The sequence below is a fragment of the Mycetomoellerius zeteki genome, unplaced genomic scaffold (genome assembly GCF_001594055.1).
Source record: "Mycetomoellerius zeteki isolate Tzet28-1 unplaced genomic scaffold, Tzet1.0 scaffold188, whole genome shotgun sequence".
Classification (NCBI taxonomy): Eukaryota; Metazoa; Arthropoda; class Insecta; order Hymenoptera; family Formicidae; genus Mycetomoellerius; species Mycetomoellerius zeteki.
The window spans coordinates 759,671-786,039 of NW_017256836.1; the positions used below are offsets into that span (position 1 = coordinate 759,671).

General features: G+C 37.2%; 2 protein-coding genes across 3 annotated transcripts in view; one reads left to right on the plus strand and one right to left on the minus strand.

Annotated features, from left to right (window-relative positions):
- zip (myosin heavy chain 10) overlaps positions 1-24,428 on the minus strand; it is a 32,651-nt gene extending 8,223 nt beyond the window's left edge. For both annotated transcript variants that reach the window (XM_018446722.1, XM_018446721.1), the window contains exons 1-4: positions 23,378-24,428; positions 6,348-6,504; positions 5,449-5,567; positions 473-496 (exon numbers count right to left, since the gene is read on the minus strand). In XM_018446722.1, the coding sequence (XP_018302224.1) occupies positions 473-496; positions 5,449-5,567; positions 6,348-6,504; positions 23,378-23,734 (657 nt within the window). In that variant the 5' untranslated portion in view covers positions 23,735-24,428. The remainder of the gene's footprint in view (positions 1-472; positions 497-5,448; positions 5,568-6,347; positions 6,505-23,377) is intronic.
- Positions 23,227-26,369, plus strand: part of LOC108721917 (probable low-specificity L-threonine aldolase 2) — a 10,057-nt gene continuing 6,914 nt past the window's right edge. Inside the window, exon 1 of the mRNA XM_018446725.1 lies at positions 23,227-23,441. The gene's annotated coding sequence lies outside the window, so the exon portion shown is untranslated. The remainder of the gene's footprint in view (positions 23,442-26,369) is intronic.

The window sequence follows — 26,369 nt, forward strand, 5'->3', positions numbered from 1 at the left end:
CATATATATATATATATCCTTAGAAATAATATAAACTTTTGAATATTAACGTCAACTATTCATCGCACAATTCTTTCCAAAAAAATGTCATTTTTAAATTTTATATGAAACATGACCATTTCTTATAAAAAATGTCCACCATATTTAAATCTTGTCTTACAAAAATAGATAGCAATTACATAAATAACTCTTATATACATATATAAATATACGAGTTATTTACATACATATTTTGTTTACGTATCTATATATAATTTGTTTGTATCACATTTTTCGAGATTACAAATGTGCGATGTTATTACAATAATATATTGCGATCTCTTCTTCTCTCTCGATACGTGCGTAAATTGATATATCAAAAATCAAAAGAGTCTGTTAGTAGGGGTGGATAAGCGGGAAAATAATACAAAATTCCGTGCCACAGGCGTCGTCAGTCGCCTGAGCCGGGCCTCTGTTTTTTTCGTTGACTTACTATGATTAATGCCGGACTCGGAGTCTAGGTGGGCGGCCGCCAAAAGTCAGCACCGAAAATAAAAGAATTTTCAGCATTAGATCAGAATTGACCATGGCGTGGATTTCGAGTCGCGCGTTCGTCCTTGATCCGTGCGATTCCCTCACATTCGTGTACCGCATGGTAAGTACACGAAGAACAAATCGACCGGTGAATAAACGCACACTCGAGTGAAATTGAATCTTAGCAGACGTTGGAACCAATTTTTTCTTTCTTTTTATTGCTTTCTTTATAGAATTTGTTTCGATTTAGATTTCAGTTTCGAGAGATTGGAAAATAATTTCTCAGATGCCGAATAATTCAGTTTTGATATAAATATCGGGTGTATTATAGCGCTACGGCATTACTTTTTAAATTCTTGATGAATTTGGAAGTCAATTGATTCGATCTCAATTGATTATCGAAATTCTGGGATAGCTAAAACTGATTAAAGAATTTTCACAGATAATTGCACACGAATCTTAATTCAATCTAGATTCGAGTTCCAAGAGATATTTAACATTAAAGGAACAGGCGCAATATACGACAGACTCGCGAAGCATTCGTTAAGAAATCATTGACTCCAAATTCATCAAGGAATTAATGACGTTAAAAAATAAACAGGCAGCTGTGCGCGACACCCTGTATATTCTGGAAGTAACGCCCCGATCGAAATGGTTTGAAATGTCCGTAGTGGCGAAACATAAGCGAGCTTATTTGCTCTTGTGCATGCGAAACGATCAGGAATGTGCTGGCTGTGAACAAAAGTAAGACGATAATGCAGCCGATGCGATAGCATGCAGTCGTACCGTAGGCGAGTGTTCTCGTTTTACAAACTTTTTTTACACATATACTTTTGCATGTACAAATGCCGTGCGATCGGCGGTCAAGAAGGAACATTAAGAAATCTGATATGCGGAAAAAGATCAAATCTTCTTTGAGATTATGCGTGCAGAATCTGGTTGAACGAGAGCGATTCTCGACTGATTGGTGCATGATTTAAAAAAAGATATTTATTATTAAAATATTAATTTTCTAATTTAAATTAAATTAGTGACAGTCAATATTTTTCATCAATATTAACTGTAATTCCAACGCTCTTTATCTTCTTTTAAGAAACAAAGAGAGACAAAGTGAAATACTAAATTATGAATTATACACTTTTATTAATTTAATGACAGCAGCATTCGGTATCAAATTTAGGTGTTTATCTTTTCTGAAAAAGGCACCATTCTCTTCAGATTTATCGAAAAATAAAAATACCCCTGTCACCATTTCGCTAAAACCAACATTTCTATGTTATTTACTCACTACAATTTCAATTTGATCAAAGTTTACTGTACAAAGTATTAGATATGTGTGCTTCAGATGTGCGCAATTATACATCATCATGCTATATATATGTATATACATGTACACTGACTCGATCTAATAAAGGCCATTAAAAAATCAGACAGATAACACGAAAATTTAATTGCGTCGATTGCGTGTTCTATGCGACCTGCAAAGATTAGTTTGCGACAATTACGTTCACGACAAGAAGCGATAAGGACCGTCGAGTGCTGCAACGGGATTAGTCTAATACTTGAAAATGTTCAACATTATATCTAGATTTGACTACAATGCATCATAACACAGAATATTTCGCATGTTTCCTTCATCTTATTATTAGACAATAGAGTCTAAAATCACGGTGATGAAAATTAAGTGTTGAAAATTCCAAGGACGGCCTATCAAATTCTCGTGAAAACGATCGTTTTAATTAAACATGTTAAAAAAAATGTATGGTTGGGAAAAAACGCGACGGAACACCTGGAAAGTACACACATTCTTATTTTCTTATCTATGGCAGGCCTAGATTTTACATTTAGGGCAAGCCGGCTCGCGTGACTCGGGAGAATCAAAAAAAGAGATTCGGTCCGATAAGTGAATCGTTTGTCTGGAAAAGGAGAGGTCCTTCGATGAGCACGATGCGCGTGTCTCTGATTCCGTCCTCCTTCTCTTTCTCGAGCCATCGTAAGCAACATGTACGCGGCGCAATATAGATCGATTGGGCTTAATCAATGAGCGTCCATCTGAGTCGTAATGCGAACGCGATTTATGGTAATCGAAAATGTGTTAAGGCTCTCTCTTGCGGAGTGACCTTCGATCGAGTGGGAAGAGAAGTCGCGATTCAGGCGAATCTTCGAAAGGAGTAAACACTCTCCTCTCTATACTGCTCCTTTTGCAGCAACCTTTTTACGTTTTCGACTGCTAACAAGTCTGAAACCGGTTGGAAAAATCGGTGGGAAAACGTCACTCGTGCCATTTAATAAAAGTGATTATTTAAAAAACAACACACAAGAGCTATTCTTCACTCTCTCTATCAGATATTTCCTCTTCTTTTTTCCATCAAAATTACGAATTTTAACTTTTCTATTGTTGGTTATTTGTAAAATAATCGAGTATTTTCTAATATATTATTAAAAAGTTGTTAATATAATTATTTTTTAACATATTGTATTTATGAATTTTGATATCTAACAATTATAATGTGCGCAAAGAGGTTTAATTTTTAAAATCTCTTTGTTTTTTTTAATTTATTATTTTTCAAATGATCGATTCGATATTACTATATTTTGCAGCTGTACTGCATCACTCCTGCATCACTCTGTATATTTTACTATATACTGCCATTTATGAAAGCAAACTCTCAACGTGCACCATGTTTATAAAATGTCTGCGAGGGACTAAATCATATTATTTACATTCAACATATGGTCGCTATTATTTCTGCTTAAATTTTTATCTGATTCACAAATACTAAAAATAGCCATGTGACTTGTAAAATTTTTTACAAAGACGGTTACAAAGCTCCACGAGGTCAAAACGTCAGATGGACAAGACTGAGAAATGAATGTTACCGGTTGAAGATTGTATCTGCGTATTTCTCTCTTTTTTTTTACTTGCCGTCCTTCTACCCAAACCTCAACGTAATTTGCAATCCGGAAAAAAACAGTTCGTTCCCTGCATCTTTTTCGATTTATTAATAACGTTACGCTTCGCGCGATGGTTCGGATTATACTCTTCAAGTATCCCGGCGAGAACAAAGAAGCCACTGTACGCGAACCTGTATAGCAGAGGCTCTCAAACAATTTTGTTCTCGTTCTCTCTCTCTCTCTCTCTCTCTCTCTCTCTCTCTCTCTCTCTCTCTCTCTCTCTCTCATTTAATCAATATCTTAAGATTTCTTGAACTCTTTCAATCAATAGATCTCTATAGAGAAACATTGTTGGAAGAATTCAAGAACTTGTTTTTGAGGTATTAGATTAATATTCTCAAAAATTTTAAGTTTTTTTCAAAAATATCTCTTTCGTTTAAAGTAATGGATTAACATTTTCTAAAAAAAAGAATATCAATCCATTAAAAAAAAAAAGACAAATTTTTTTAGACATTTATGATACGATATTGAAATTTCGTAATTGTGACATTTACAGTTTCATTAAAAAAAGTCATGACTGTGAAAGACATGTTAACAATCGACAGAAGTACACTTATTCCAGAATCAGTCATTCAAACGCGGAAATCTGTTCGAACGATAAAGAATTTTAACGAGTTTCGCACGAGACGTCTGATTTCCTCTGGTCATTAATTCGGCAGTAAACGAATATGGAATTCATGGTACCGCGAGCCCGTGGTAAAGACATCATGAATCGGATATTGAGGTTGCACTTCCGGCGACGGAAGCGAGTGGCAACGAGGTTTTCCGAGCTTCGGAAAGGCTGACGCGGTTGTGGTGAACACGGTGACTCAATTACGTGAAATTTCAACGCTTTTAACGCCGATCTGTATTCTCATCGCGCATCAGTGCATCCGACTCTGAACTCTTTGTTGCACTTTGCGGTCCTGTCGAAATAAACCCAATAAATTTGTGGTAACTCGTTAAACATTCTCGTTGCAAAGCTGCTTTTTCTGCTGAACGCAGCCATTGTTGAAAATATTAAAACAAAAACAATATTGGCTTATTTGTCACACAACTCGTTAATTTAAAATCGCGTTTGAATATAATCTAAGTCTTCCTTCTTCCACTTTAGCTTACATGTAGGAAACAAGCATTTTGATAACGCTTCGACTAGGAAAATAAAAAAAGAATCGAGCCAAATAATTGACTAAACACGTTCATGGTCAAACATTGTAATCGCATTCCACAATAGTTCGCTCGGATAACAAACGCCGTTGTAGTTAAATCTATTTACCGGGTAGCGTGTCAATTGTAGTATTCTCTTGTTGTGCCGTTTCGATATAGCCGCTTTGGTCATTAACCTTGGCAACGCGCATAGCTGTGAGTAGACATCTATCGCGTAAACATAATTGTGCGTGAGGTAATCGAAACCTTTCAACCGTAACAGCATTATTATATGCACGCGAATACCGTCATTTTAAGTCAGTTAAAAATGCAGGAAGAGACGATATATGGAACAAAATAATATTTATTATGAAAATTAAGTTTGAAGATATATGATTCCAGCTTTACCTGCTTCAAATTATAATAATCGCGCACGTCTTGCCATCCCATAATTATAACATCTCAATAGCAATTTACATAATGTGTTGGATACTTTCTTCCATTCATTTAAATATCGAAAACCCGACATAACGCGAACTGAAAAATAAGTTCAACATTACTTCAAACTTGAAATATCTATTACGAAGAGCCTTCGTTTTTCAATCGACGTACATGCGTATTTCCGGGGACAGAGATCACTCTCGAGCGCCTCAGGAAGCTCGCGGGAGCAGCATTCGTGCTTACGGGAGCACTAGGAGGTTAAATGGCTCGTATAAACCGCGGTGGTTTAATTTGTCGAGCACGCGTGTCTTCAGCGAGCGAGCGCGTGCGTAAAACACAATGGATTCGCCGCTTGGCGGAAACCGCCGTCGCCACTGCCGACAACGACAAACGTGCTAATGGACGTTGACTTACCGCGTTAGACTTGGGTTTCGACGCGGCCACATAGGCTAAATATTGAATCACTTTCTTTGTGTTCTCGGTTTTGCCAGCGCCGGACTCGCCGGTGCACAAAATTGACTGGTCTTCGCGATCTGCAATAGACAGAATACTGGTGATTGTAAACTATTAAAAAGAATACACTTAGCCCTGCTGGTTTGTCCTAATTTACTATACGCTCATATTGTCCATCATTTGGATCAATATAATTTAAAAAGCTCGGAAAAATAAAAGAAAAAATTTTCACAGAAAAAAATCTTAGATTAACAGACGAAGTTAAATATCAGAGAAAATTTTAAATAAAATGTTGATAAGAAAATAAATTATACTTTGAATGTGAGTGAAATACGAATAGACCAGCAGGGTTAAATGATTCAATGTATTTAGATATCTTAGGATATAAGACTTCTAAGAGTACGTTGTTTAAAATGTAATACATATTGCATATAGAATAATATAAAAAATAAGGAATAATAACGCCTGATATAACAAAACTTTTAAAATTGAATATAAGTAGTGCAAAGTAACTACCATATATGTTGATTGCAATTTTCTTTTTCTTATCGAATAAAATTAAAATAATTAAGAATTGAACTTTACAAGTGAATTAACATAACTTTTATTATCGCAAATTATAGGTTTAAATAAAGGATACATTTCGCCAACTTAAAATTCATTAAAGATCTAGCTTAGACCGTTATGGCCATTACTTCTATTTCTTATTGTTGAATTTTCAAACGGTCCAGTAAGATTCTTCTTATTGTTATTTAAAATTCTTTATGCAAACATTAGATTTTAATGTATCGGCTAATAATATTAATTCGATGCAATACATAGTTAATATAAATTTTTAATAATGTCGATTGTGTCGTTACCTTGTAACATAGAACGATAAGCCGTATCGGTAATGGCAAATACGTGTGGTGGCACTTCGTGTCTCTTAATACCTTTGTACCTTTCCATAATCTTCTCTGTGTATATTGGCAGTCTCTTATAAGGGTTTACTACGACGCAAAAGAGGCCAGAATATGTCTGTAACAAGAAAAGGTTTCGATTATTACAATTCGATTATATCAAACTCCTATTTATAAAATCTACAAATTGACACAGTTAGGTCAGGGTTTCTTAAGCGTTTTCTTCGAGAAACAAAAGCAAAAGACTTATCTCATTCATTAACTAGTAGACTTAAGGTCAGTATTCATAGTCGGTTCTTCAGAAGGTTGTCTTAAAATACAGTCTTAAGATGTCGTTGAACCAATCAGAGAGCAGCATTAGAATCTTAAAGCATTACTTAAAATGATCTTGAAATAATAACGAACTATGAATACCGGCCTTAAATAACTTCATCTGTTCATATCTTTTGAGCAAGAATATTATTTCCGTTTTATCGATTAATTATCGAACCAACTGCTTCATTCAGCTCTTCCGGAATTGAATAAAAGCGAAAGCACTCGTTCGCGGATCTATTCACGTGACCTAATTGTTTTGGTGAAGCATTGTTTCTGCTGACGCTGATAAACATTCCAGGAATTCTCTCGTGATAGTGCGAGAAGACGCTGGAACGGCACATAAAGCTCGATGGAATGTCCGATCGATGACGTCACGTTCATGCGATGCCGATTCGCGAGCGCGAGGTAGAGAGTGGAGTAGCAGAAAGAGGCCGACATACTTCTAGTTCGCCGTTCTCCAGCGTCTTCTACCTCCGCTCTCCTTTTCTCGTTCGATCGCGCGTTCTCTCGCACGTTGGCACGTTTTCTCTGCTGCGCCGACATATACATGTGCGGGCAAGCCGACTTTGTTGTACGACCGGTGGTCCTGAAACCGAGAGCCTTGACTCTCGCTCCTATCCTCGATGAAACGAAGCATTTCGAGGAATCGAGCTCGAAAGGTAGCCGGCTTTAGATTCAGAGATATAAAATTTTGTACCATTTACGGAGAGTAATATATTAAGCTGTCAGATATATGGTTTCATCACATTTTATGAGTGAGTAAAATAACAGAGATATTCATCTGTCTAGGTTGCATGATAGATTTCTTGAACAGTTTGATTTCATGATAAAAAATCTATATGAAGGAATATAATCACGTACATATATATCTCACATATAATTATACAAATATACTGTTAGATTTTTAATCATACTCTTTCGGAGAAATTATTTGAAACTTTAAAGGATAACGTATTATCGGTTGACAAATGTCTTATTTAAATAGGAATTACTGCTCAGATTAAATAAAGTAATATTTAATCCATTAATTCTTGTTTGATTTCTGTTGTAAAAAAAAGCTTGATGACATTTTCGTTTAATCTTTGACTGATAAATACAAATAACAAAATGTAAAGTTATCCAATTAGATTCAATAGGATTCTTGATTACGGAGAACAATTTCATTGATATCGTAATGTAGACTTTCCTCTCTAAGATAATTTACTTATAAAGTGTACATTATCATTTATATAACTTTTTATAATTTTATGATAAGATAAAATCTTATCTAAAATCTTATCCGGAAGCATATTATTCGATTAAAAAATACACTTAATTTAATTATGTACTAATGTCGATCAAAATTATCTAGTTTTACTATCTAATGTCTAGTTCCATCTGACAAGCTAAAATAAATTTAAATGACGTATAAAGTAGTCTGCTATTATGATTTGCATAGGCTTAGTAATTTACGACTCAGTTCGAAAGTTTACGTTTATCGTAACAGCATTTCACTACCACAAGGATATCCGTTAACAAGCGAATAAATCATGTATCTCGCATATACAGCGGCAGACAGACCTCTATGACTGACTAACGAAGGGATGCTAATCTCTCGAGCGTGATATCGAAAACAGAGCAAAGTTATTTAACCTTTTATCAGTGCGAACAAGTGCACGCGAGTATCATTCACGGTTGTCTTAACTTATAATATAATTACACGTTTTCTCCTTGACTGTCTTGCATTAGGTCTGTTTACGTTGCTTACACTTTCTGCACTCAGAATCTTCACTTTCTTTCTCTTCAACGCCTAAATATATTCATCTCGTTTTAAATGCAACAATTTTTGGGGATTTCAAGCAATGCGGAACAGATCTATTATCTGTCTCAATCGTGATGCTAACATGCACTCTTTCTTTACAAATTATGTTAATTGTATGCAGCATTGTCAGACATCAAAGGAGCAACGGTAATCTAATTCCTTGAGTTAAACAACATTTTGTTAATTTTAATTTTCATATGTATCTATAAATCTGTTCTTTTTCGAAGAATTCTGAACTAGTTCTGAACTAATGCAATAAGTTAGAATGAAATAAACTACAGCTATCTCTAACTTAGCACTTGCATGCTTTACATCTGTTCAGAACTTGGGGTAGAAAGAGAACAGACCTAAAATGTGAATTAATTCATTTCTGTAGTTAGTTTCAAAGTAAATATTAACGTATATATGTATTTAGAGAGTAAATAATAAACTAAATTTGAGTCAAATTTAATACATTTTCTTGAGTAAATTGTTTAATTCTTTTAGTCAAATTGATGATACATTAAATAGCAGTGGCGACTTATAGAAATGATTAAAAATAACTGAAATCCTGAGTCTAATTTAAAAATTTAACAGTATATCCTACACGGTTCTCATCACATTATTACACTGAGAAAAAAATATCTTAATTTCAAAGAAATATTTCTTTGCTCGTATTCAAACAAATTATTACTTTGGATCAATGAAAATTTCTTTGAAATTAAGATATTTTTTTCTCAGTGTATGTATGTAAAAAAATATAGGTACTATATTTTTATAGGTATTGATTTACAAAGATATCTAAAAGAAAAAACCTTTTAGATAAAATAGGAAAGAAATATTAGTAAGTTGATTGTATAGCTGAGCATCTTTCAACGAAATAATTCTCTCGTGCGTAGAGTAATTAATTTCGATTACTTATATCACGTTGTCATTACACACATTTTATGCAGAAAGACAATTCGCACAGCCTACGCGTAGATGACGTGAATTATCGTTGTTTACGCATAAACGCCCAACATTGATATCGTTGCAACAGTCGCAAACGATATTCGTCGGCGGGAGACAGCGCGGGCGTAGGTGTTAATAAACGATCCTCTCGCTTTTATCTGCCTTCTATTAAACACTGGCCGCGTGCGATGACGCATTTAATTGCGTGAGTCTACTCAAATTATTCACGTTGTCATTAGGGCCGCCAGATAATTCCTCAGGGAGATGGTTCTGCTTATTGGATTCCGATCCAATTGAAGGACGCGTTCTTCACGATCAGGTTGAGCTCTCCAGGAATTTTTTCGGTATTACCCATCGTCGTCATCGTCGCCGTCGCTGTTTTCCTGCTCCTCGCGCTCGTCGTATGTATATCCACTTTCAAAGGTCGCGACGAATCACCGCCGGTTGCCTTCAGAACTGCCTACAGCGTGATTCACACACATTCGCTTTCCCTGGTCCACTCTTGGACTCGCGGCTACCCGCGTCATCATTCGTGGAAGAAGTCACCCGGAACTGTTACCGGTTATTTATTCTCTACGGCGCGATTTCCACGTTAATTTGCCGCGTACTTTCATAACTCTTCCTATTATGGACTGGTAAACAGCGGTCGCAATTGACTGAGGTTTATCGTATTTCTCTGTCTATATATACATATAATTCTGTCCACAAGAAGAGATGGAGAATGAGTTGAAGCTCAGTTAACTTTAAATAATATTTGCAGCCATTCATCTCGTGACACAGCATATTGTTTTCTCATAGGAATATCTGTCATAGTGTGTGTCCGTGCTTCATAACTTTCTTTATTATCCAATCTGGAAATGAATGAAACAAATGAAATGAAGCGATCGCATCTATTAATTCGTATTTCTCTGCATTGGATTTTTCAACTAAAATATCTTCATCTAAAAATGCAATATTTCTCGTTTTTTTATCAATTTCGATGTAATGCATGACACTTCATAAAATTCTTTTCTTTTTCTTGTACCTTAAAGAGGAAATATCATGCTAGATTTGCCAAGTTAATACACCATATTTTCAATTTTGATTTTCTAGTATAAAAAATGTGGAACTTTTTATTTTTATGAGGAACTAGAACGGTTATTATTTTTTTTATATAATTTATTTAAATATTTATAGAATGTCGTGCTAACTTCACAGATCCATCTCTTTATAGTTATTTATATGATCGAAAAATAAATGCTTTGAGGAATCTTGACTTAAGGAACGATCGCCTCGTGTGTCCTCGAAATTCATGATTTTTCTCCTTGGCATCATTACGAAGCGTCATTCTCGCGTTTACGGAATCAGGGTTTAAGCGATTCATCGCGTTCGCATAAAATTGCGCAAATCAATCGAACTTCGATGCAATTCTTCGAATTTCGTCGTAAGCCAAGAACATATGGAACGGAAACCTTTGTCCCTCTTTCCCAAGCAGGACTGTTCGTTCAGAGGTCCTCGAAAACCGGTCGGTACTCTCGGGTGTCATCGACCCTGCCCAACATTCCTGTTTATACCTCGCCGACGCGACGTGACGGGTGCTTTCTAAGCAAATCTGCAGCCGACGCGATCGCGATGTGCGTTACATCTCAACGAAACCGACATCTTTTATCACAAAGATACATAGCAATCTCTAAATGTACGCGGAGGTATGCTGTCAATAGTACTCACCGAATCCAGAAGTCCGAGATAAACGAACTGACGGGACGATATTTCAAGTTTAAAGTGTTTACTAAAATCTTGTAAAAAAATTTCCTGAGAATTCCTCCGGATATTTTTCCAGATATTTTGTCCAAAATTCCAGGTAAGATTAGAGAATTTTTTAATGCAATTTTGAAATAAATTCGAATGCAAGCAACATAAATAAGCTATATATTAAAAATTAGCAGACAGAGATTTCATGAAACCTACTGTATCTATCATTTTCTACAACTGGAATCACGAAACAATAAAGATAGAAAAGGTCACTATAATATAATATCAGTGAAGTATACTTTATTCCGCTGAATATTATTTTCTACTATTACCCTGATTTTTTAAGTAAAATTCTATGAAAATTTAAAAAAAAAAATTTCCTGAAAATTTTCTTTTAGGTAGAAAACATTGAGTTTAACGAAAGGTAAATTGCATAGCGTTATTCTTTGCCACTTTAGAAAGCAAATAATTCTTTTAAATTACATATAAATAACAGATAAAAACAAATATGTCAGATACTTCAAGAGGTTTAATTGTTCCGATGCGAAAAATGATGATCATCTCGAATTCGTCGCGCTTTTCTAATGTAAGACAAAAGTTCTTTTATAAGATTTCTTTTATAAGATTGCTCAGAATTAAATTTACATTTAATGACCTCACGTATATGGACTATCGAAGACGTGCGGTATCTTCGTGAATCACCTTCTATGCCGATCAAACGCAACGATGCGTCACTCGCGGTGTTTAGTTACACGCGCATGTTTCGCCTCTCGTATTTTCTATTATGGGACATCGCTGGACTTTTTTACGGCGCCCCAGGGGGTTTCGTCAGAATTTTCTTTCGTGGCACCGATGGTAACAAACCGAACAAACACGAATACGGGACGACAACCGTAAAAGGCATCGGACCTGCCGCGACTCCGTTACCGGCTCTCGCGGATCGCTTCATCGGTCGTTTCGCATAGCGGACGCGTCTTTAAGGCACCGGGAATAAGCGGGTTAAGGACGCTCATCCTTATAAGGACTCGTCTTTGCCTTTTTGTGCCTGCACTCTGCAAAGTGGCGTTCATCTCGCTCGTTTCTCTCTCTCTCTCGCCTTTTTTTCGCCCGCGGCTGGCATCTGGCCGCCTCTCCCTGTATCCGCGATCGCCCTCGATCGAGACAAGATCGAAAGTCTTGATCCCAGCGCGGACCACTCGCTCGAGACGACGCGAGAGGCATGCGCGTGATCAAGTGCAATTTGTAACGAACGGTAAAAGCATGATTGGATGCGGTATGCTTTATTATTGTGGGTCAAAGTTGCGGCCCGCGAAACAAGATCGTAAACCCCACGACAAAGTCGCGAATGCTCCAGGCTACTTGAGAAATTAGCATAAATTCGCTATTAACATACGTACTATCTCATTTCTTTTTTTTTTTTACTGCAACAGATACTTCTGAGGAATTCTAAATTGACTACTCTTTTTCTTGCTGTTTCTCTGCTTTATTATTATGGATTAAAATTACAATTCATAAAGGAGAATTCTTCCACGATGGAACTGCAAACGCCCAGTCATTTGCGAAATTAATATAAATCTACTGCTAACATATGTTAGTATCTACTAAACACAGCTTACTTTTTATTTCCACAGATTTCCTGCTATTAATACAATTTTTTTTTCAAAAAACCTTGCGATTATTTATTCTTTCGTTATTATCGAAAATAATTTCATTGTTATCATAAATAAAATATGCAATTCATGAAATGAGATCATAAATACGATAAAAAAGCAAGAGTCTAAAGTCATTTTCTAAATTTAGCAGCAACGTGTACACGCAACATGTCCCTCTCATTTCTTATCGTTGACAGATTTGTATCGAAGAAATTCAGGTCTCTGCTAAAAGTAAATAACTGACCGAGAATTACGAGACTGGAGTTGCGATATCACGTAAAATAAAACTGATTCCTCGTTACGTAATTTAAAGAGCGTACTGCGTTTGTAACCAGTCTTTAAAAGGACCAAAATCAACGATACCGCATCCAACCACTCTCTAAAAATGGTACCGTCGCTGTAATGACTCCAGATAGGGAATGTAAGTAAGAATACCACTCTTTGCTAAAACCGGCTCTAGGCAACGTGTCAAGTATTCGACTCGTACAGCTGTACAGTGTTGCGTTCACATGAGAAACAAGACTCTGTCATATGCAATTTCGACATGTCGTCGCATCGACGTATATTATCTCATCGCCCCGGGGCGACAATCGTATCGCTTTGGCGAATATTTATCGAATGAATGTCTTCAAGCCGGCTCCAAACGATGCCTTCACTCGCCAAATATTCGACACCTCCCGAATGCATTTGTGTGACGAATTTTAAATGCGTCACCGAACGCCACGCAGTCACTCGACAAATATTTATGAATGCGATATCACGCGAACGAAGTAACATTGCAATTTTACACGACGGTATTGCTGCAACTTTATACGACGTTGCAAAAAAATAAAATTTGTCGCGTAAAAGCAGCATATTTTATTTTGCCGAATAATGCAGAAGCAAACATATTGCGTGTTGTTAGTGTATATTGACAATTGGCATTACGTCATGACGTATCGCGACCGCGCGATATTTATCTTAGTCCGGCAAATAATTGGCCGGTGAACGGTTTGCTGAACGTTGTTTGAAACTCGCTTAAAAGCCGTGTCGTATTACGTATTGAAGATTGCGATTGCACAGCGATTACTATCGGAGATCGATACCCGACCAATGAAGACGAGAATGAAGACGAAGCGAGCGATGATTGAGATTGAAGATTCGTATTTTTTTTTTTTTATTACTTTAAGCCCATTAGTCTGATCTACAATTGTTACACGATTGTAACATGAAACCTCAATGTAATAAAACCTAAATGGAGAACTTACGTATTTTTTATGTTCTATTTAATCCTATTTTTCTTTTAACAAAGCTAATGTGATCTTTTCAATTAAATATTCATAATTTAATTGTAAGGAAGAAAATTCTTAGAAGTTGTTTTGTTTAAATGTTTTACATAAATTTTAATATAAGTTCAGAATATTCATTCGTATCTTCACATACAACATTTATTGTATTGTAAATGTATATTATAATTACATTAACTTCATATTAAATAAAAAATAATATATTAAATTTTATATTAAATAAATAATATTAAAGTTTAATGTGGATGCATAAAAAATTCTAAAAATTAAGAATTCTAAAAGGTTGAAATATATGAAAAGTTTTCATATAGGTATACGCAACATGCGTACGACAATCAATTTTGCGAGAGCATCAGAAGCCGCGATGAGTAATATAAAGTAATGCAGTTAAAGTAAATCATACGGTCGGTAGTTGTCGAACCGTTACAGTCCAGATACGGCCCATATACGGTATGCACGGACAAAATCAATCGGATTCGCACCATGTACGGACAAGGATAACGATGCACGTACGCAAGCATTGCGCAAGAGTGACGTTCTTTACGGCGTTACTCTTGGCTACGGAATTACGAAAAATTGCTGACGAGAACGGGTTGCCTGTTGACCTCACGAAAAATCGCACCGCCCAGTCGTTCGTTTCGGAGTGCTATCGGAAATACAGCACCGTCAAATTACGACACGAACGTAGAATGCAGGCGACAGGTGCAGGTGAAAAATGCAGACTACATATCGCGCCCTTGTTTGCGTTATGACTTAGATACCGACTAACATGTTACAAAACGCGATATTTAAAATTAAAATATCTCTAAAATACAAAATACAATAAAAAATCAATATAAATATTATATTTGTACATTTAAATACATTGTATTATATATGGATTCGTAGATCTTTTGATGCTTTTGTTTATGACAGATTTTTTATCGAATTTAATTTGAAATTTTTAAAAATACATCATTATACAGGGTGTCCCACGGGAAGGTGTTGAAACTAATCAGCAATTTTCGAAAGTATTCAGTTATTGAAAAAACAAAAATTACGCTGAAAAGAGGAAAGTCTGCAATTTTTAATGAGTATAAATAAAATTTAACAAATTATTTGTGTATCGATTAATTTTATTGATGAAAAATATGCTACAATCAAATAAACGCTAAGATTAATAAAGACCGTAGATAACATCGAAAAACAGTTTCAGATTTAGTAGCAGCTATTTAAAAAGTTATTAGCAATATTAAAAACGATATGTTAGAAAAAGTTTTTACGAGTTTTCCTAACAAAAATTGTGTTTTGTACAAATTCAGATGGTGTGCACTCCGAAAAAATTACTCCTTGGGATTATGAACATATTTTTCATCAATAAAATTAATTGATACACAAACATTTTGTTAAATTTTATTTATACTCATTAAAAATTGTAGACTTTCCTCTTTTCAGCGCAATTTTTGTTTTTTCAATAACTGAATACTTTCGAAAATGACAGCTGATTAGTTTCAACACCTTCCCGTGGGACACCCTGTAGCATTGACCATTGTAATAATAGAAAATAATGACTAGATACTTTTATAACCGGAAAATTCTAATTTTTGCATTTCATAATCTTCGGTCAATCTTTTCATTTATTACCAAGATAAAATCATTACAAAGATAAAATCATTTAATATGTAATAAGGGGACGTCACGGCAAAATGAATTTTAATAATGTCGAAAATTAATGAAAATGGGTATTAAACGACGCTTAACACTTCTGTTTACGAACTCATTTTTACGCACGTTCGTACTCTCACGCCGACGGTTGTCTCGAAAGCGAATGTCGTAACGATCGCACGTCGATCATGCCGGTTGAGCGACGGCCCTCAGACGGCCGAGGCGAGAATTCCGCGTGAATTCCGGAATGTTTCTACTTGAGCGGTATCTCCGCGCGCGGTGTAAGAGAAATTCCGCGTGCGATTACTACACGCGTAGCACGTTGCGAATACTAATGCGCATACTAATCAGGCTAATGCCGCGAGGCGGAGACCTCGCGTGGCCGTGCTACCTTCTCGTTGCAGCTCTGCGAATTCTAGTTCCGAGAAAGGCGAAAAGAACGTCCACCAGAGCGTCCCTTCCCAATTCGTCGCCGGTTACCATCGTGAATATATCGGGCAAAATGCATATTAAATGACGAAGGAAGCAGCATCTTTCTACTAACTGTCCACTTCCTACAGCATCATTTTTCAAATAAATGATTATTCAATTAATTTGAAGCCAATGTTTCCGCGGTGAAAATATCGAACAGTCTATAGTTTTAGAATAATTAGCGACTAGCGTAGAAAGGAGACTTCTGGCGAATTAAGTTTCAAGAGAGAAAGTAAATGACAAAATCATATTTCATTAAATTTCGAACAGGCTTTAATAGAACTTCGAGTTATGACTCGGTTACGAAAATATAAAATATTGAAAGTGGAAAAATTGATGAATCAATAACGATCTTTTTCATTGCAATGATTAGAACAAAAAATTTTGCGAGAAAAATAAAAATCAAAGAAATAATATAAAAGAAAAGTGTCTCTACAATGTAATCTTTCAACAATTCAATGGATCGTAGGGGTGTGTACAATAATCATCTATTTGACAGACGTAAAATAATTACCATCTCTGTAAAATTGAAATTTTTAAAAATGTGAAAACGTTATATTTTGATATTATTCCGATACGGAAATATCACCGATACGGAAATAAATTTAATATTCAATCGTTTTTTAAGGATTCGCCGACTCATCGGCGGATAAGAAATTCGCAGGTTTGCAACGGTAAGCCATATTTCGCCAAGGTGACTCTGTCAAACCACTAAGATGGCGTCTCAAGATCGGCCTCCCAACGAATATTCCAACCTTCCTCCGCCTTCACCCCGATACTCTCCCTTTCCTCATACTCTCTGTCACTTTACCTCTCTCGCGCTATCGCTTTCTTACCTTCTCCTCGGAGACCGTCATCGGACTCTGTCTACCTTCACGTTTACCGAATCAGTCACGCGTGAGTCACGACGAGCATCGACTCTCATTCTAAAAGTTTAGAGAAAAAATAAATAACGAGGAAAGGACAATTATATTATTATTCAGGTTGCCTCGCGTTATTTGTATCAAAATTTCGTTTACGTTGCAAAAATAATGAAAAAATAAAGTTTGTCAGCGAAAATAGAAGACTGCATTTCTGCATATGACACTGCGTCGCGATTTTCAATAAATTACATCGAGCATTTAATTCGTATATCTTTAAGTTAGCGTCAATAATTCTTTTCGGAACAAACGACGTGTCTCGACCATTCGCTGCTCCGATTTGCACGGTCTGGTACACCGAGATAGGGAACGATGGGATAGCAAAATTTCAATCGTATGAGTTTACCGAGCAAACAGTTTTAGATCGCGATTTCGTCTTCTGTACTGTGTAATTTATTCCCGATGCGATAACGCTCGTAACATCGAATGTCGACGATACCGGTTGAAATTCTGAGCGTCTCTTGTCCAAACATACGCTCGCATGAACCGACAAGAGAGTTATGACGAAGCCCGATGGAATTTCTGACGCAAATTTCAGCTAAATCCCTAACACATCCGCCCGGTTATAGCATGACAAATTCATTAAGAGCTAGCGAGATGATACACAACGAATTAAACACGCGCTTCTTACGAGGGCGATAAAAACTTTGCCTTTGCGATCAAATTTAAACCCGTTCTGGCTCCAACTGGCCGTTATGGCATCATTTCTCTCGACACAAAATTGCCCATGTACAGGATGCTTAATAAATCATATATTTCCTTTGAGCCAAAGATATTAAACGCATCGATTATGATTATTTTCGGGTTGTTTTACGACCTACGTAAAATGTCTGAGTAATAAACGCATTGATTGTAATCGACTTTTCGTTTTAAGAGAAGACATTCGTCATCTGGCTAGCAAAGGCGCCTCTTTAATGCGGCATATAAAATTACAAGTTACATCGTTCGTTCAACGCCTGTGAGAACAGCTGCACGATTCGCTATCTTATCGAATACGACTATCGAATACTTTCTTGGCAGCAGGGTGGAAACATAAAAATTATGATACGATAGTACAAAAGAAATCACAGCAGGAAAACATAAAAACACATTTTTTTTCATTGAAACAATCAATATCTGTTCCACGTACAATTATTCTTTATGTTCCGAGCAAACTTTATCGATATATATCGCTCTCTCTACAATACATAAATCTAATCTTTACCTGAAGGAAGTACAAGCAAAAAATCCCATTGTGACAAATTTTATTATTTCGATTTTACGTTGCAGATATTTTCTAATAATTTCGACAATTTAAAAAATGCATAAATATCGTTTTTCTTTCACGTGTAGATAAAATTATTGTATTTCGCTAAGGATTTTATTTAATTGTTTTATATGCTAAAGTGTGTAATTTATCTAAAAATCAATTTCAATTTTATTCATTTTTCAAAGTATGTACTTTTTTTAAATGTCTCTTAATAATTACATTATAACGATATATCAATATAAATAGTTCAAGAATCATTCAAACCAATACAATTTATAGCACATCTATCACATACATTATCACCGGAATTTATATAAGTGATTCATAATAATTCCTACAAAAATTTAGACTTGCGACGTACTGCTTCATTTTCTCTGACATCTTAAATATAGTCTTCTACCAATGTTTGAAGTATTAGTGACAATATTTGAAATTCAAAGGAATGAGTTTCCAAGCGATGGAAAGGCCAACATCTGCTTCCAAGTACGAGATCAAAGTTGAGGAACGCAATCAGCGGCCACGTTCAAAGTAAAATCAAAATTTGCGTGAGTCACACACTCACCATCAAGCAAGGTGGGGCAAGGCTTATCAACCAGCGATAAGCAAAAGCATCAAGGAAACGCCGGTGTCGTTGCACGTATTCGTCCCCCAACATATAGGCGATACACGTCGAGACTTGTGAAATCGGTGACCATTCGGCACTGTCCGTGTCTTTTTTACGTTGTAGTCCTCGAATACCTGACCGCACGAATTTCGTCCTTGACCATAGGACCAAGTTTCCTTTCAGAAACTTCACGCACCGTGAATATCATTACCGCTCGCTCATGTTTATTACGAAGGTAGAAGAGAAAGAGAGTACTCGACACAAGAAGATCTGAAATTCATCCATTCTCTCATCCGGAACTTATAGGTTGTATCTGATAATTGTGTACGTGAAGGTATCTAATGATGAAAATCCGTGGGTGCCTTTTGCTCGATATTAATTAACTCTCGTACACACTGGACCCGCAGAGACCTGCAGTGCAGGTATGTGAGACGAACGTTTTTACTTCCCACACACCGTAATTATCTCTTGCAAAACAACTTTCTTCACGATATTTTTATACCAAGATAATTCATTACCTTATCTTATGCTTTGCATCACAACCGCGTACTTTTATGCACGTTTTTCCTAAATAAAATCCGATATTGCGTATCAACATCATAAAATATATACATTCTAAAGATGTATTTGCAATATAGCAATAATTCTTTTTTTTAACTGCTTATTTTTTAGTAATAAATGTAAAAAATATATATATATGGTAATTTAAAAAAATATATTATACATACACTAATAAAATGATATATCGACAACATTATTTTAATTAAAAATAATTTTGTTAGTTTATATATATATATATATATAATAACAACATTGAATGAAATTATTAATGAAAGAACTACATCATGCTCTTACTTTAATACAATTTTATTTGTTTCATTAATACTGTTATTATATATATATAAATAAACAAGATTATTTTCAATCAAAATAATGCTGTTGGTATGATATAATTCTTTTTAGTGTGGTATCGGGTTATTAAAAAAAGCAAAAAAAAAATATTCAGAAACACTAATTTATAGCAATTGACTGTTAAAAAAAATGTAAATAGATACTTAAATCATCGCCACGTGCCTTTTCCCGACCGAATTCATTCGCGTCTCACACAGATTTTTCTCTTCGGTTCCTCCTTCTCCTTTACATCTCTCTTCTTTCCGTCCCCGTCTCACCTTCGGTCTGCCGACATTTCCGATATATCTCGCATGCGGATTAATTCCAGACGAGGACGAGCAAGAGCCGTAGTGAACCAAGAGCTATCTTTAGTCCGACGAGCGAAAGAGAATCGGTCTCTCGCTCATTGCATCGGTTGGAATAAGACAGCCGACCGATATCTCGACGCTATTTTTCAAAACGTGCCCAACGGTCAGTCAAAATCGAATCGATAATCGATAAAAATGCAATACACGGGAATAAACGAGATGTCGGGTTTCCTTTTTAATAAATTCTCCGCGGTCACCATCAATCCTTATTTCAACATCACGCACGGTTGCAACGACGAATATATTTTTCTGATTGGATAAACAGAGGATAAATGATCTCAGAAAATTTCAAACGTATCAAGATATATGGTGTGGTCTGAAGCATGCATACATTTTACGGTAGAGAAACTCGTAGCCGATCTTAATCGCTTATTGCTTAATAACAGAATACAGAAATAACGATATTTCCTTCGGATTATTCTAATTATTGCCAATCCGCCTGTCAAGTATGCAGTGTTTTAATATCGTCGTGTTAAAATAATTGATATATCTTGCAATCGTACACTGTTAAATTTATAATGTCAAATTATACTCAATTTATATTATTTTTAATCATTTCTATAGGTTGCCACTGCTCCTATTCAATATGTCGTTAATTTAATTAGAACAATTACATTAAATGAATTAACACATTAAACAAATTAGCACAAGAAAATGTATTCATTAAATTTGACTTAAAAGTTTATTATTTACTAAGTAAGCCATACATCAATATGGACATTCTTCGAACTATTCTTTGAAACATTCTTTAAAATTAACCACAGGAACAGCTTGATTTATATTTTGAGACATATGAAAGTTAAAAGTAATAAAATGTTATTCAACTCAAGGGATTGAGTTACCGTTACTCCTTTGATATTTAACTATGCAAAAAAGAGACACGCGACTAGTTATTATTAATTCTCATTTCAGTAACTTGGAATTAAAACAATCTACCGAGATAGTTAAGATATATAATATCTTTCTCGCAAATATAGAGAAACGAATGTTCCAGCATGGAAATTTCCTCTCTTCCACACCCGAGCAACATATAGCGTTCCACTTTCGAACTATTGATTTACTTATTCCGTTCATCTATATAGTCAAACGCAAAAAGCGAAAGACTACATAACTCCAAAACATAAACGTGTTTTTCCACGAGACAAACTCCGACTTTAGCAACCGACGAGGAACACTGTCGTTTTTGTCTTACGCGTTCCCACCGTGTGTCGCTCCGTAAATATTTTGAAGCTGTCGTAGCTAGTAACCGTAATCGAGAATTCCGTGTAATTTCGCGAGACGATTAATTTTCACGGCGACGTGCACGAATTAATAATGCCAACGCGAATTCGAAGTCAAGCTCGTGGACGCGGTGAGTCACCGGTGCTTCGCGCTACGAGGAACATATTAATTCTCCAACGCCCCGAAGAGACGGAATTTCCGTTTCTCGAAAAGTTGCTGGGAAAATTTCGGAGTCGGTGACTCTTATCAAGTCTTTTTATTTTCTTTTACCAAATAATCTGGACTCTTTCCTAAATCTTATCTACCTGTATTTTATCTTTACCATAAAATTCGGACAAAAATGCATAAATTTGAGATGAAGTAGAGTTCTCAAGTTCTTCTTGAAATTATAATTCCAAGATACGAATAAGACATATTTAAAAACAATTATTTTGTAGACTTTTTTTGCAAGCGATTGACTCCAATCAGACTCAGTTTTTCATTTTCTGGTTAACTTGTAGTTCAGACTTAACTTTACGATAATGTATTATAAAAGTTATTCTAGCTATAATTAGTCACAAAACTGGTTTTGTAGTGGTAACTTTAAAAGTTGCTACAAAATCATCAGTTTTATGATTAATCATAGCTAGAAAAATACAATTTTTACATTATTATCAAGTAAGGTTAAGTCTAAACCATAAGTTAATCAGAAAATAAAAAAACCATGCCTGATTTCTAGCTATGATTAATCGCAAGACTGATGTTTTTTAGTGGTAACTTTAAAGTTATTATAAAATCATCAATTTTGTGATTAACCATAGCTAGAAAAATACAATTTTTACATTATTATCAAGTAAGATTGACCACAAGTTAATCAGAAAATGAAAAACCAAGCTTGATTTCTATCTATGGATAATCACAAAATTGATGGTTTTTAGCGATAACTTTAAAAATTATTCACTATAGAATTATCAGTTTAATGATTAATCACAGCTAAAAAAAATACTATTTTTACATTGCCATCAAGTTAAATCTAACTACAAGTTAATGAAAAAATAAAACATCGGGCCTCGGAGTTCGATTTAAATCGAAAGGTTTTTCTCGAAATTCTGGCAAAAGGAAGGAATGGAAGAACGTTTTAAATCGAGGTTAGAGTTAACCGACGTTGGAGGAACCGGCCCTATGAGATGCGTGGAAGGGCCGGTACGCATCTGGCACTTGCACCTGCATCGCCGCGGCATTCGCGAGACCATCTTCCAAACTTTCAATTCTTAACACCGCGAAAGAACAACAGAACGAAAGAGAAGTGCCGAATCATTCGCAGTAAAAAGGACCGGATCCATTCATTCTAAAAACGTTCCTAATGACAGGTCAAGTCGTTAAACGAACGAAATTTATTTTCTTTTACATTTCCTTCCTCGAAAAGAATGGTAATCAAAAGGATCTTAAGATCCGTTATTCCGCATGGTACTGGGAATCTATATTTGAGTCGAAAAATCAAAAAGGGGAATTCAAAAGAAAAGAATGGTAAAATAAATGTATTATCGTATTTTTTCGGAATTATTCAGATTATTCTTCCGATATTCTCTAAATACAATAAACATTGAGCTTTAATTTTTACCATTTGTCACAATTAAAATCTCTACAGTTTTATGCCCAAGTTCCCGAATTTCGAGGAAGTCTCTCGACGAATTCGGACTTCTTGGAACCCGAAACCCGGAGGCGAATCAATCCACAGCACGGACCGAGAAGGAAAATTGGGTTAGCGACGAGCGTCGTAAGGTCATCGGGGGCTCCGGCGAGAGAAACAAGATTTAAATACCGCTTTGAAAGCAATCGGACGAACGGGCCGCTTAAATCGTGCACCGGGAAGCGAGGTAGGCGCAACGCCAGGAATAAAAGGAGAGCCCGAGAGGCTCGTACACTCACGTAAATCAGTCCGGAGTAGTATCGGTCCTTGAGGTTATGCAGAACAGAGGCCTCGTTGAGACAGGTAAGCTCCGCCATGTCCTCGACCTTGTCGAACTTGGGCGGATTCATCTTCTGTATATCGTCCTTGGCGACGAGTACGCGCTTGCCGGTCTCCGCGATCTCCACCTCGACCTCGTCGCCGCGCTCGCCCTTGATGCCGGCGGCGACGAAGCCCTGCGTCTCGTGTGGCACCCACACCAGCTTCTTCTGCGTCCATTCCGCTTGGGTGGCCGGATCGTTGAAGCTGTTCCTGTCGACCGACAAGATACGTAGCTCCGGATCGGACCGGTCTACCCTCGAGTCCACGTCCGCCATCTTTGTTTAGCGAGCGTGCAACACGACGCGGCAAAGGTGTTGGTGCTGCTGCTGCTGCGGGCCTGCCCCTTGTACGTTTCCGACTATACTTTCTCTCGTCCCTTGCGTGCGCGCGCGCGCGCAACGTTATCCGTTACCTCGTTCCACGAACGCGCGCGCAACGTCCGCGCGACTATCCGCGTACGCGACACGATCGACTCGGAGTCGAGCCTGACGACGACGACGACGACGACGGCGGCAGCGACGACGTGCGACGACGGCTGTCGCTACCAGCTGTCGCCACGATGCGCGATCAACGACGAGTGTGCGACGGCGGTACGAACACCACCGCCACTATCAAATACTACACCACCACCACTGCCGCCACTACCACTACCACTGTCGCGCCGACGGACGGGACTCGCCCTCCGTGCTTTCGAAAATGTTGTCGCACCGGCGAAGGTAGATCACTCATGTAACAAGAATCGCGGACGATTTGTGCGCGGACGCGAGTTTCTTTCTCTCGTAGCGAATTGCTCTCTGCCTTCTCCCTTTTGCTTTCACGTTTACTTCGCTTCTCCTCGACTCACGCCTCGACCGCGCCGATCACAACTGCCGCCGACGCCGATCCTCGTTGATCCTCATCGAGCGTGACCGCCTGCGGCACCGCGCCACATTCGTCTCTCGCTCCCCACTTCTTTCTCGATCGACTCGCACGCCCCAATCCGGACATTCCTTCCGCTCTCGAACGATTTCACTAGACACTAGGGACATATGGATTTTCGTTTAATTTCAGGTTGAATTGGGTTGAATCAGGCCCGATTTATCGAACTCGAATCGAGGCTGAATAAATCGATTGTCTGCGAAACAATTTTTCCAAACATTCGATTTATTTGAATTTTGAACTATTTGACTAACCACAACTAACCTTTTAACTAATGTCAGCAGAAGGTTTGTTCGCGTCACATGATCCAACATGTTCCAATATGCTCCTATCGTAAGGGCGCGTTCACACCTTGACGGAAAAGCAGAAAGCGGAAAAGCAGTGGCCAATCACAACTTGCGCTGGTAGTAAATAGTACAAAAAGCCGAAATTGTCGACTACCAGCGCGAATTCTGATTGGCTGCTGCTTTTCCGCTTTCTACTTTTCCGTCAAAATGTGAATTCGCCCTAACTCTTACCCCGGATCTACAATAGGTGCCTTAGGGTGAAATCACACGGTGCGGAAAAAGACTGCGGAATAGAGAATGCGTCATTGAAGCAACCAATCAACGCTATTCAGCGCTATTCGGAATAGCGCTGATTGGTTGCTTCAATGACGCAATTCTCTATTCCGCAGTCTTTTTCCGCACCGTGTGATTTCACCCTTAAGCTATAAGAAATTGACCAATTACAATCGAATTCGAGAAAAATAATCGACTATGATTCGTCCATTTCTTAAGGCTTAAAACCCTATTGTAGATCCGGGGTAATTGGCTGCGTTCAGCAGACTCAACAGTTTTGCAACCGTTTTATGATTGTCTGCTGAGATAGGACCATTCTTCTAGATCTAAAAGTATGATCCAATTAGCGCGAAGGAAACTTACAACAGTTGCAAAACAAACGTTCTGCTGAACGCACCCATTGGTCAGTTTCTTACAGCTTAAGTTAGAGCACTAAAGATGTAAGTATTCCTATCCGCCATTTTCGTGCCAAATTAGTGCCACTATAGCGAGTGTTACTACAGTGAGTGTTACAATGCTAATCGAAAGTTGCCGCATTTAATCCAAAAAGTATGTATTTTTCCATTTAAAAAAAAAGACATCCACACAAACACGAAAATAATTAATTTCTGTGTCAGAATAGAAATTTGTTCTTTTTATCTGCAAATATTTATATCTCAGAAAAATAACCCTCAAAACGTTATTTTCTTGTTGCAGAAATAAATCGTATAAGGGCATAAGTATTCGCATTTAAAAAATGCCTGTCTGTGCCGCAGTTAATTGCAGTAATCGGGTTGACAAAGGTTATAGGTTCTTCTCGTTCCCGAAGGATAAACGTGAGGCAAAATGGGTTGACATGTGCGACGAGATAAGTGGACACCGACCACCTCTTCGCGATTGTGTGAGGTAAGTATTAAAATAAGGATATAATTTTTTTATCATATCATACAATGGTCTAATACTCAACGCTAATAATATTTTTTTTTGTTTCAAGGTACATTTTGAAGATTCCCAATTCGAAACCCACCGCATTGATGGCTGGAGAAAACTTAAATCGAATGCAGTCCCAACCAGTGATGCGAATTCCGGGCCGCTAGCAGCACGCGATCAGCGCCACCGGTCGGCGGCCTGGCGCAACCGATGGCAACACAAGCACGAGCCCGTGTCCGTGTGACTTGGTAGTTGGAAGCGTGCCGACTATACTCTGAACGAGTGCGAAAAGGTCAGAGTATAGTCGGCACGCTTCTAATTACCAATCACACGGACATGGGCTCGTGCTTGTGTTGCCATCAGTTGCGCCAGGCCGCCGACCGGTGGCGCTGATCGCGTGCTGCAAGCGGCCCGGAATTCGCAGCACTGGCACAGTATATACAGTAGCGCAACTCTCCTGATTTTATGTTGGCAAAAATGGAGTGCGCATGCGCGAAATCAGTAAGTTCCCCAGTAACTCCAT